Genomic DNA, 12,668 nt, shown 5'->3' with positions numbered 1-12,668 from the left:
GCCTTTTCGAATTGTCAATGTGGGCCATTCGGTGGCCCAGTTGTAAGATCATCTAGAAGGGCATTCGAAACGCACGCTCTTCTTACCTAAAAATTCAATATTTTTATTTGCCACTGCGAGCGATTAAGATTCAATTGCAGGCGAAGAGTAATTGTTGTATCATGGCTTAAACTCCTTCGGCCGTCCGAAAACCATTTAAGTCCGTAAATCGTTTTAGCGCTTTGCCTTAAGAACCAGGTCAGCCGGAAGTTGTATAAATTACAATCCTCAATCCCCAATCCCCTTGCAGGCCCAAAAAAAGAACGGAAGCCAGGCAAGAACCACATGGCCAGCTCGGACTTATTATGGCCAGGAAGATACTGCTGCAATAGTTATCTTTAAAATAGCCACAAAATCCATTTAAATTATACAACAAAGGATGGATATAAACAAACAAAGCTTAGGCCAGGCCTCAGGGCCATCTTGGATCCAGCCAAAGTTCTGGCCAAGTTAATTACACTTAATACGCATGAAGAAATGGTGAGCGTGTGTGTGCGAAAGGCTTTGACCAGGAAACCTGTTTGGTTATTTGGTGATTTGTGTTTAGAGAATGTTCAGAATATCTTTGCCAAAGGGTTTGAGGGCGTTGGGCTGGATTTGTGTGTGCGAAGAGAAAATATTGGGTAGTTATTCTGGCCAAGATAAGCATGAGAGATTGCTCGGTTCAGACAGAAGAAAGTGCTGAACCTTACGATTACCTTAACGTATGCAATGGGGGAATTAATATGGAGCCTAAAACAAAGTGAATACTCTACTATTTACACAACATACTTACTTCCCAAGAAGCATAGTTATAATATAGTGCCTTCACTTAGGGTACTTAGCATTCGCATCCATTTAGTCAATCCTCTTGGCCATCCCAACCTATTTACTTTTCGAGTTCACAGTCCAAAGTGTGACCATTAAATATTTTGGCAAATATCCTGGTGTAATCACCACCAAAATGGCAGAATGGCCAAGGAGCTGAGCTGCTGCACCTGCAGAGAAGGAGCCGAGTTGTAGCAACAGCTGGCCAAATTATTCTAATTGCCAGTCAATGGACGTTGCCTGGCAAAACAAATTTAAAATTCCATCAATTTGGCAAAATAGTGAGATGGCCGAGAGATCCGAATCAAATTATCCTAAAGACGTTGACATTGCTCTTTGTGTGCCGGACGGATCTGGCAAATAGAAAGTTTCGCAAGAAGTCCTTTGTTCGTTTCATCTGTCGCAGTCTCGCAAAATTGATTTGTCAAGCAGCCACATTAAAAATTGACAACTAGACAAATACCAAAACGAGCCGGCGATGGAAATACGTGGAAGGTTTCCCAAGATGAATGGCCATCCCCACATCATCTTCAGGGCCAGCTGGCAGGCCAAAGTCAGTTTGTAGTCAATATTTTATGAGTTTGAATTAATTTGGAGACGTATTCGCAGCTGCTCGATTTCTATTCTATTCGAGCACGTTTCGGCCCTGCTGTCCATTGTTAATCAGTCGAGTTTTGCAGTTTGACATATTTTGAGAGGCCACTTTGCCCGGGGACACTAAAAGTTTTTCAATATTTTCCGTTGGCACGACGATATTAGTGATGCAAATTATTGTGCATGCATGCGTGAATGTGAATATTTAATTTCTACTCTGCTCGGAGTCATATGTATGGGAAAAAACGAAATCGCATATTTTTATGGTACAGCTCGTTTCGGAGCCAGATAAATGAAGCAAGTTTGCAGAGGGTCATTTTATGCCTGGCATCTGAAATTGGTTAAGTTTTCTCAATGCTGGGAAACGTGCCTTAAAGTACTGGCAAACTTATGAGCAAAGTTCTGGGAACTGCTTGTATTAATTTAGAGTCTTAAATGTATGTAAGGCAGTCATCAATATTTAATTGGCATACTAAGCCAGCTCCACACCTAATCTCCTTCAACCTAATGACCAACAAAGTTATCCATGAATCACCTGCCATCTCGAGATGCTTTACTTATGCATGACTCCGATTGCCTCTCTTGTGGCTGCAAACCGCACTCGCAAGGATGCTAACATACATATGTATGTACATAGATCGACTGGCCGAATCGTTTATTTTATGCACAAGCACTTCCGAACCACATCGCAAATTTTATAACAAACATTAATTTTGGTTAATAACTTTATAAGACAAACTAGCCAACTTGTTTAGATATCAAACTACCGCTCACAGCCGGATGTTCCGCCTCCTTCGCCCTTATGCCACAAACTTTGCGTCAACATTTTTCACACAATGTTTGTGGCACATGCTGAGGAGGGAGGGGGGCATAAAATAGAATTGGAATAACCATACGATAAGCCCAATTTGTGCGCAGCTTTAGTGGGGCATTAGCCATACATAAAGCAAAGATAGACGCCTCCATATTCGTGCGTTGATGTGCGTCACTTCCGCTTGTAATTGTAGCTACAATGTCACAATCACTAGACCATATAAACGCAGGCAAGTCGTCGAAAGGACGATGCTGGATGGGAGGGGGCGTCGGATTGGCCAACACTCGCACACATAGACAACCAGGATACCCACACGCACACACTCACGCACACTTGCGTACTGAGGGCTGGCTTTGTGTGCGCTTTTAAGTGGCTCTGTGTCTTGCCCACTCGGCCGCCATTCCACAAAAGTGAAACTTAGACGCTGCACTGTGGGCTGCAAAATATCTCTGCAGGGAAAAGTAATAACTGTAATCTCTAAATTCCATAGATGATAATTATTAATTTTATTTGTTAAGAAATGTTTAAGGAAACCTCTCAAAAAAGATCTCTTTTAATAATAGGTCTTTGAATAATGATGCAAATTAATAATAAATCATTTGTTTTACATGGTTAAGCAAAGTTATTACTTAATAACCAACCTCACAGCTCACTTTGCCCCACAGTGCTTGTAACCTCAACCACGCGGTCCTTTCTCGTACTTGCCACATTGTAAGTAGCCGCACCCACGCACACTCGCATCCCAAAGATACTCGGCATCCGGAAGGAGATATGGATGTGGGCTCTACTATGTACGGATACTGTGCATTGCCTTGGCAATATTTACAAGTCACTTGTTTTTATGCCTACATTAATTATGCGCGCCTCTGACTTTGGTTTTTTGGTTTGGTCGGAGCCGCCTGGTCGTCTTCTTTGATTTTGATTTTGATGCCTTTGCCGTTGCTATTGCCACTGCCGCAATTCCTGCTTGGCTTTGGTTTTTCCAGGCTCTCTGGCGCTGTCAACTATGTGGCTGATGCTGGAGAGGAAGCCCCAAGTTCTTCGCAACCCCGACCACTTGTGTGGTCATATATTTGCCGGCTTTAGACGCCTTTCGGGTGTGCTGGCTTAGGGCTTTTCCAATAAATTTCAACACTCGTGTGGAGCGGCTGCCGTTGGTGTGGAGCTGGTTTAAACCCTGCTCTTAATTGCTCCACACTGAAAATTGTCTTTCGCTCGGGGGCAGCCAGCTACAGCCATCTACAGCCATCTACAGCTGCTCATAAATGTCAGGTCGAGGTAACAACTGGCTGGCTGCATTAAGTGACCCAGTTGTGCTTCCCTTTCGGCGCTCGCAGCCTGCGTTCTCCGTTTGCGCCTTTTAATGACATTATTGCGCACTGAAACGTATAATGCGTCAGTGCCCGGGTCCGGGTCCGGGTGCGGGTTTTATCCTCCGTCCGGGCTTTCAGTCTTGGGTGCCCTGTGTGCTGGTTTTGCTTTGAGCTCGGCTCTGACCTTGCACGCGCCTTGACGTGCTTATTTTTGGGCAGACACTGCGTATGCGTGATGTGTGCATCTTGAGGCCTGCAAACAACCTTGTGCTGCAATAGCGTTTGCTGCTGCGGAAATTTCGTCATTACATATGCCAAAAGCGATGGCAAGTCTTCGGGATGCTGCGACATACGATAATAGCATTTGCCTTACTGAATTTAATAATCTATAAATATTTAACTTTACTTATGCCCTCAGCAATTTTAATTAGCTTGTATTTCATTTTCTGTCACTATGGCTTCGAATATATAAGTACTTTGTGTCGAAATCGATGACAACATTTTTCTTCCTCCTCCGTTAGATATTAATATTTAACATACTTCCATTTTCGACCTTGTCAATAATTCAATAGATTTTTTTCCAATTACCTAGTCCTGCCAAATTATTGAAATTATGCATTCAAAAGCATACAAAAGCATTTAATCAACAAAAAGGTATTCATCTCTGATTTAATTTCTTTTCCATATTCCAACACATTCCCTCCAGTTTCAAATGGTTTTTTGCCTTGCCTACTTGGAGGCGCATTTGCATTTCCCTCGCCATTCTTCGTTAGTCCTGCGGGGAAAAAGAGGAAAAGGATCCATCTCCATCTATTTAATATTCAATCGCTGAAATTGTTTGCGTCCCCTTTGGTGGCAGTGCGTCACTCGTCCATTTGGCTTAAGTAAAAGGCGACAGAATATAGTTTTTATTAAATTCTTCAGTTTAATGCGTTTTATTCGGTTTAATTTCTCTCTTATCCTTTTATACACTTTGCTTCTCTTATTATCTTTATGCATTTCGATTTAATTTACCTTACAGAAGTAGTTAATTACTAGATTGTGTTCTTCTTCCCATTGTCCTTCTGAATTTATCTCTCTGTTAGCGTTTATGCCCTCTTTACTTGTATTAGGTTTATGCGTGTATGTTCTGCTTTGCCTAACCATTAACTTATGCTAAACATTCTCTTTATATTGTAGTGTATGCCATATAATATTTAAAATTATTCTGCCAGCTGGCAATTCTTTTGTTTAATATATGTACCTTGAGTGTGTGTGTGTGTGTGTTTGGGTTGAGATTTAAACAGTTTGCTAGGCTAAAATGTGTTTTGGTTGTATCTTTGGTTTTTTTAATTTAGTTCTTGCTTCTATATTCCTCTTGGTGCATTTGCCAACTAACTCACTTGGTGAAAATAAAATTTAGTCATTCGCTACATACACAAATCATTCCGAGTACGAGTGTATTTGCCTTGTTCTTACGTCTAATGATTTATTTATGCAATTTACAATAATCCATATTGTGCTTACATGATTGCTTCTGCCCTCACTCCCTCATATGCATTTAGCTATTGCTAATTGTATCTTTTTTGTTTCATTTCGGCTTATCTCCATTTTCAATTCTTCAATTTATGTTACAGTGGAAAAGTCTTGAACACTTCACAGAACTTGTTGGTTAAAAGGAAAAGCTTGGGCTCTGCTTACACGATTTCTATGGCTACATTTACATACAAGTCTCAAACGGGGTTATCCTAAATTTAGTTAGGTCTTACAATGTTATCCGATCTAATTTACGATATCTACTTTAACGATACCCCGAAACACTCGTGTTCATGTCTGTTTGATCCAATACAACAAACTTAAGGCGGGAAAATCAAATTCTGAAGTGAGTATTGGGTTGAAGGGTGAAGGGAAAAGGTTTGCTTTAGACTTGGAAGAGTTCCGTGGCAAAGTAAATGCTATAAATTATTTAAATGCAACTCTGGAGCGTATGTGGCCCGAATTAAAATTTCATAAACTAGAGCGAGCCCACTACAGGCGGGGGAAGCCCTTGATGCCACTCGCGATTTTCGGCCGGAATTCTTACTTAGTCGACTTAGTCCTTTCCCTTGAAAGGCTCAGCAGTTCAACAGTTCAACAGCCGGCTCCTCGAGCCGGAGTCCTTTGTGCCACGGAGAGCAGGTGTCGCCATGGCGAAAACACATGCCACTTGGCTCGGAAGTGAGCCACCGACTCGGAACCCCGTGAAATGGATGCGCAGAAGGGGTGAATGGGGGACTTCCTCCTCGTCGATTGTCAACTAACAACGCCTGCGAGAATACAACAACTCAATCGGCACACACAGCCCACATAGGAACCCCCACATAGGAAACCCCACATCCACATGTCTAGTAGTCCTGTAGGCCCGGGATTTCTTTGGCGTCCCTGTGCCTTTTTCTTGCCTCGCTTTCTTGCCATTGTGCTGCGGGGAAGCTGCTGAAAACTTTATATTAAATGAAAAAGTTTTTCAATTACATCAGCGGAAATAAAATGCTGCCAGCTTGCCACTCGAAGCACGCAGCAAACAGAAACAAACAACGACAAGAGGCTTTTGTTTAGCGGCGTCTTTGTTTTTCGGCTTTATTAGGTTAGGTCTGCCTATTGTGTTCTGCCAAATACTCTGAACGCACAGAGTCCTGCGGAAATGTCATCATATTTTGGGAGTCCCTACATGACTTCCATGGAACAGTAACTAAAGTCAAATATGGATTTTAGAATAGCTCCTCTTAAATTGTTTCATTTATTGGTTATCCATAACACTTTCTTTAAAACAACTTGAGATCTCCAGCAATTGCTCAGGTGGCGTGAACTTTTCCTTCATTCCCATAAACTAACTGAAACTTAATACTTTTACACTGGGCATTCGAGCATCGGCTTGCTAGAGAGGTCCTGTTCCAGGCCTAACTTTGTTGTTTTTTCTGGGCCTTCTACTTTTCGGACTCGCACTCAGAGCTCTCTCTTTCAGCCAATTATTGGGTTAAACTTGGGTCTGCCTTTGTTTGTTTTGCTTCAATTCTTTCTTCTTTTTGAGGCAAGCCAACAAACAGAAAGGGGAAATGTAAGTGTGAGTGAAGTAAAAAATCAGCGGGTGGAAAAGAAGTGAAGGGTGAACTTAGGCTATGAGTGGTTTGGTGATCAGCCTGGCCATTTACAGAGCCACTGAATCGTCTAAGGCCGCTTCATCCCTGGCAGTTGGCTGCTGGCCGGGTCAAATGTCGCTGGTTTCCTGGCCATCGCCCACGTAGCCCTCGTCGGGACTGTCGGCCAAGGGGCCATTAAGCTGTTTGAGTTTCGCGGTGTCCGAGCTCTCCTCCTCGCCGCCAGGTGGCGCTGCAGAACCGGCGGCCTCCTCGAGGCGCGGCGAACTCGCCTCGCTTTCGTCCAGCTCCGGAATGGTGGATGTGGCCGTGGATTGTGTGCTTACTGCTGATGTGGGCGGTGGTGGTGTGGCCACCACTGCGGCTGGCGGTGGAGTGGCAACCGCTGGCAGGCTGGTGGGTGACTGGGCGAAGCGGTAGCCGGGCAGACAGCTGGGCCACTGTTGAAACGGCGCCGGCATCACCGCCAAGTCGCTTTTGTAGCCCTCTGGCGGCGAGGGGAACTGATGCTGCTGCTGCAGCTGCAACTGTTGCTGCTGCTGAAGTTGCTGCTGTTGCTGCTGCTGCTGCTGCGGATAACCCTCCGCTGTGAAGCGCACATTGGGCAGCTGGTACTTCTCGTAGCTCACCGTGGGACCCCGCTGGATGAACTCGGCCTCGAGGCTGTAGCGCAGGGTGGGATTGCCACCCACGCCGACATTTCCGCCGGCCGCCGCCTGAAACTGCTGCTGCTTGTGCAACCTGTTGTGTGGCAACGTGCGATAGAAGTTGTTGGCAGGCTGCACCTGTTGCTGCTGCTGCTGCTGATGTTGCTGTTGCTGCGGTGGCTGCTGCACCAGATGGGCACTGCTGTAGTCGTAGGCAAAGGATCCGTCCTGGCCCAGGAAGCACACCGGATTCAGGTGGACATCCACTTGATGTGGGGCCGGCTTCAGTTGCATGCCGCGCGGCAAGGTGGTCATCGCCTGGGCGAAGCGTCCCATCAGCGGATGTCCCGGATGTGGGTGCTGGTGTCCCGGATGCGCATGTGGAGCGGCCGCCAGCTGATAGCAGCCCTCGTACTGACCGCAGTCGCTCTGCGTCTCGTACTCCCCGGCTCCGTCCAGACTCACCGCCGTCTTCAGCTTGTGCTTGACACTCTCCGCATCGTTGACCAAGTCCGGATTCTTCTCCTGGTAGTTGCGCAGCGAGGCGGGTGGCGAGCAGTAGGCGGCCGCCAAGCCATGACCATTGCTCAGGAGCAACGGCGGTGAGCCCGGTCCGGTGCCCATCAGGTTGACATTCAGCTGCAGCTGCTGCTGGGCGGGATTGGGAGTGGCGTAGAGGAGTAGGTTCTGCTTCATCTGATTGCCCAGGATGATGCCGCCGCCAGCTGCTCCATTCGCCGCCTTCGTGGGCGTCAATGTATCGCCCAGCAGGAGTCCTGCATTCCCGTTCAGACTATCCCCGCCATCGTTCAGAATGGAGGCGCACTTCATCATTCCCATGCCCGTGTCCTGGGTACTTCCCGTCGAGGAGTCCGTGCCACCGGCAATGCTCGTCACCTGGTCGCACTTCTTGCGCTGCTTGGCCGGCTCCGAGGTCTTCTTGCACTTGACCACGATGGTGCAGAGGAGTACCACGAAGATAATGCCTCCTCCGGCACTGCTGGCCACAATGTAGTTCATGTAGTCCCTGGGGAAGGAAACCTCGTTCACCACCGGCGGCTCCTTGATTATGACCCGCAGGGTGTAGTTGCTGAAGGTGGTGCCGGCTATGTTCTGGCCCACGCAGGAGAAGGTACCGTTGTCCTCGGCACCCACGTTGTAGATGAAGATTTCGCTGCGCTTCTCCTCGGCGCCACTGATTCCGATCGTCTCGTCGATGTAGTAGTACATGTGCAGGTTGTCCATCAGGCTGTCGTTGCTCATCACCTGGCCATTGAACAGCCAAAGGACCTTCGGCTCCGGAATGGCCCTGACCAGGCAGGTGATGGACATGTTCCTGCCCTCGCTCACCTCCGTGTAGCTCGACTGGGGACTGACCTCCGGCAGGCAGGCCAGCTGCTCCCGCTGCAGGCTCTTGATCACCTGACCCTTCAGCCTCGCCGGCTCCATGCACTTGGGCTCCTCGGCCAGCGGGGTGTTGTAGTTGACCAGCCAGAAGTGGATGTCCAGGAGGCGGCAGTCGCAGTTCCACCGATTGCTGTGCAGGCTGATGCCGTGCAGCGACTTGGGCAGGATGTGGTTGCCCTGGATGAACCCAATCCGATTGCCGTCCAGTCGCAGCCACTCCAGGTTGTCCATGCCCACGAAGGCCTCGTTCTCGATCCGCTCCACCTGGCAGTTGGACAGCTCCAGGGTTGTGAGGAAGGAGAGGTGCCTGAAGGCCGAGGTCTTCAACTCCCTGATGGGATTTCCGCTCAGCGAGAGGCGCATCAGCGAGCTGTAGTCCTGGAACGTCTCGCTAGGCACATTCTGCAGCGCATTCTCGCTGAGATCCAGCTCGACCAGATTGGTCAGACCCCTGAAGGCCTTCTCGTGTATCCGGATCAGCTGATTCCGGGACAGATAGATCTTCTGCAGATTGAGCAGATCCATGCGTAGAAACCGCTCCGATTGCAGCACCTGCAGCGCATTGCCGCTAAAGTTGAGCACCTGGGTGCCCGGATCCATGCCCTCCGGCAGGTTGGAGAGCTGCTGTCCGCCGCACTCCACCGTCTGCTTGCCCCCCTTCCATTTGCACACACACACCTCCGGCGGACAGGCCGTCGCAGTTGGGGCCAGAAGTGCCAGAAGTGCAAGGAGCGGTATCCAGATTGGCAGACCACTCATTGTCTCAAGTGCCTCCGGCTGGGCTGAGTCCTTTGTTCAAAGATCCTTCTATCCTTCTATGTTTGGTACTGGCTGGTGTACTTTCTTGGCTCTGGCTGTGCAGCACTTGGGTAAACAATTTTCGCCAGCTGGCTCACGTTGGCATGTCAAATTATGCAGCCGGGCTCTTTCCGCGGGTAAATATTATTAGCCGATCGGACGCTGTCACGTCTACTCGAGCAGTGTCGGGCCATAAAAGCAGCGCTTCTCCTTCCACTGTAATCGCTGTCGGAGTGCCGCCCATCATTGTCCTGTCGCTGGCGCTTTTGTCATGGCTGCCACTTCCGCTTCCACTCGGCTCAGCCTCCTGCACTCCCTCACTCCTTCACTCCTTCGGCGTCCTTTGTATTAATTTCATAAAAATGCCAGGCCCTTGATTCGCGCTTGACAGCGCTCGAAAGTAGGCAATGGGCTCGGGGGCTATTGTCGCCTTTTGCGGCTTTCTGACTTTCTCCGCCAGCTCTCCTTTCTCTCTCTCTCTCTCTCCACTTTTCTTTTATCTCTCGGCTACGTTGTTTCTCTGGCGGCAGAGAAAGGCTGTTGTCCTTAATGAAATTATGATGTAATGCATTTGCCGCGTCTTCTTGTCGAACTGGTTTTGCGTCTCGTTTAACGCCGATTGCTGCAAGAAAATTAAAAAAGGATTTAAAAGAAGAATTAGTCAATGGGTCTAAGAAAAGTTGATATTATACCTAAGGCCATCATTTATTGCTATAAAACTTTGCTAAGTAGATAAAAAGAAATTAAATTTAACCATATACATATAGATTATGCAATGCCTACGTTATTTATTAATAGGAAAACGTATTCCAGAATTCATTTGGTAAAAAGCATTTCCCTGTTTCGATTGCCCATATTTTATATTTATGTCAAAGTAAAACTAATTAAAATGCTGCGACTTGTCGATTTTAAAGGACAAAATGCGATTAAACTAACACAAATGTAGCTCTCAAACGTTTCACTCTAATCCCCCGAAACATTTTATGCATTCTGTGATTACAGACAAACTAATTTCGCTCTCCCGCGATTAACGCACAAAATAAATTGAAAATAATTTGGCTCATTATCTGCGTGACATAGAGCCATAAATAAAGCGCAGTCGAGGTAAATTATTCGCGATAATGAGCTCACTGGCCATTTTTGTGTGTGCTGTTGTGTGTGTTGATTCATTTTTCATAGTTTTCACAGCAGGTCGCGTTTCAACAAGGCTTCTCAATTATTCAAGTGTTTGTTTTCTTGCATAATGAATCGGATCGAATCGGATCGGATTGGCTCGGAAGTGAATCGAAAGCCTCTACAAGCTTATTATGCCCCGAATGGATATTGCACTTATGCAAATATACGAGTATACGAGTATATCCCAGCCGGATGAAATGAAATGCGAATCACATTCGCATTGACACAGTGAAAGTACGCATCGAGTGCACATTGTGCGACTTTAATTGGATGGAAATGGATTGGTCGTTTTGTTGATATAATCCCAATCATTTGCTGCCCCCATTAAGACGCATCATTGTGTTTTTCCACCTTGTTCCCGCACTTATTTGCTTATTATTTATATTTTTATGAGGGCAGTTCATTTAATTCGCCCTGTGCCATGGACATGGGCATGGGCATGGCAGGCTGACATTAATATTTGTCAAAATTAATCTAAGTGAAAAACAAAAGGCAGAACGAAGTGGAACAGGAAACGAGAGCCATAAACAATTGAAAATGTCGGGCATAAATCATGCAACATATTGCACAATGGCTCCTTAGTTAAATAACAGATAAATTACAGGAAAATTAACTTAAATGCAGGTTTATTATGCGCACCAAGAAATTGCGTTCACGTGCAAAATAACATAAAAACAAAGCCCCAGATTTCGCCCTCGGTTCTGGGAAACACAAGATGAGCTGTTCGGTCACAAAGGCGAAGCCCAAAGAGATTCCAGTTTCATTAGCCGCCCTTCTGGCCCATTCCAAGTACCTATGTAACTACAGATTGACTCGTATTTCAGTGGAGTAAGAACAAACCGTCTGGCGCCAATGCAAATGCGTAATGGATACTCGGATTCCAGCAAATTGACTTGATTTGGCAGACACCTGAAGTCTTTTCTTCGACCGACAGGAGGACAGGACGACAGGACATTATTAATAACCGAACATTAATCATGGCAGGCGACTTTCTATGGCCTAATGTTTTGGCTCTCACTCAAATGTAGGGTACTTAGTCCGAAACTGAAGCCGAGATGGTAATGTTACACCTGAAAGGTGAGGTTACTCAAGGACCTGCCTTACACCCAATGGCAGACTGCTAATTGGAAAACTGTATTCGGGCACAAAGGCATTTTTCTGGCAGCACACTGCACACTGTGGGAAACAAATTTGGAAATACATTATTTAGATTTCCCTGTAGACGACGGTAAATATTTGTATTGGTATTTGCCTAATTGACCAATTCAATGGTGCTTTCCTGCTGTTTTTTGGTTAGTTTAAGCCGAATCGAAATTTTAATTAAATTTTCGGAAATGTCCCTCTCGCCAACTTGCGCACAGAGAGATAAATGGAAAATGTTCTTTCTCATTTGGTTGGCTTGTCAGCAAACATTTTTTGACATTTTCATTTGTCAGTTATGAAGCAGACAGAGACACAGACACAGACAAGAGATAGAAAATCCTAGAATCCTCGCATCTCTATCGGAGTGGGGAGTGTATGGGAAGTGTGTGTGGAGTGTGCACATTTGTTATATCCTTATCACAAAATGATTTGACAGTCGAGACCGAGACCAAGAGGCAGTTGAACCTCTGCGAGGCACTTCCAACTGTCCTGGGCCGAAACTTTTTCCATCCTGTGTGATTTAATAAGATGACAAGAACGTAGCAGACTTGTAAAATTTGAGGGATTTGTTCAACTCCTGCCTGCTGCGGCTACTGCCGGAATAATTCGGGCTAGATAAATATTTATTTTATTTTTCACATGTCCCATGTTTACGCAGACGCAGACATTGACACGCCTGTTAAACTGCTGTCACTGGGAATAATTTCAATTTCATTTCGTTAGCTCGTTTGCCGGAAATCAATAGGCCTTTTACAACAAATTGACCTTTCACTCAGGAGCAACTGAAAATTTCATAAGAAATTGATTGCGCAATCGG

At 46.2% G+C, this 12,668-nt stretch overlaps 1 protein-coding gene across 1 annotated transcript in view; it reads right to left on the bottom strand.

Moving 5' to 3' along the window:
- Positions 1–4,552: 4,552 nt before the first annotated feature.
- LOC122620527 overlaps positions 4,553–12,668 on the bottom strand; it is a 43,769-nt gene continuing 35,653 nt past the window's right edge. The window contains exon 4 of the mRNA XM_043798031.1: positions 4,553–10,154. Coding sequence (XP_043653966.1) covers positions 6,791–9,493 — 2,703 coding nt within the window. The 5' untranslated portion in view covers positions 9,494–10,154 and the 3' untranslated portion in view covers positions 4,553–6,790. The remainder of the gene's footprint in view (positions 10,155–12,668) is intronic.

Source organism: Drosophila teissieri, chromosome 2L, assembly GCF_016746235.2.
Source record: "Drosophila teissieri strain GT53w chromosome 2L, Prin_Dtei_1.1, whole genome shotgun sequence".
NCBI classification, from domain to species: domain Eukaryota; kingdom Metazoa; phylum Arthropoda; class Insecta; order Diptera; family Drosophilidae; genus Drosophila; species Drosophila teissieri.
This window is presented reverse-complemented; position numbering and strand designations above follow the sequence as displayed.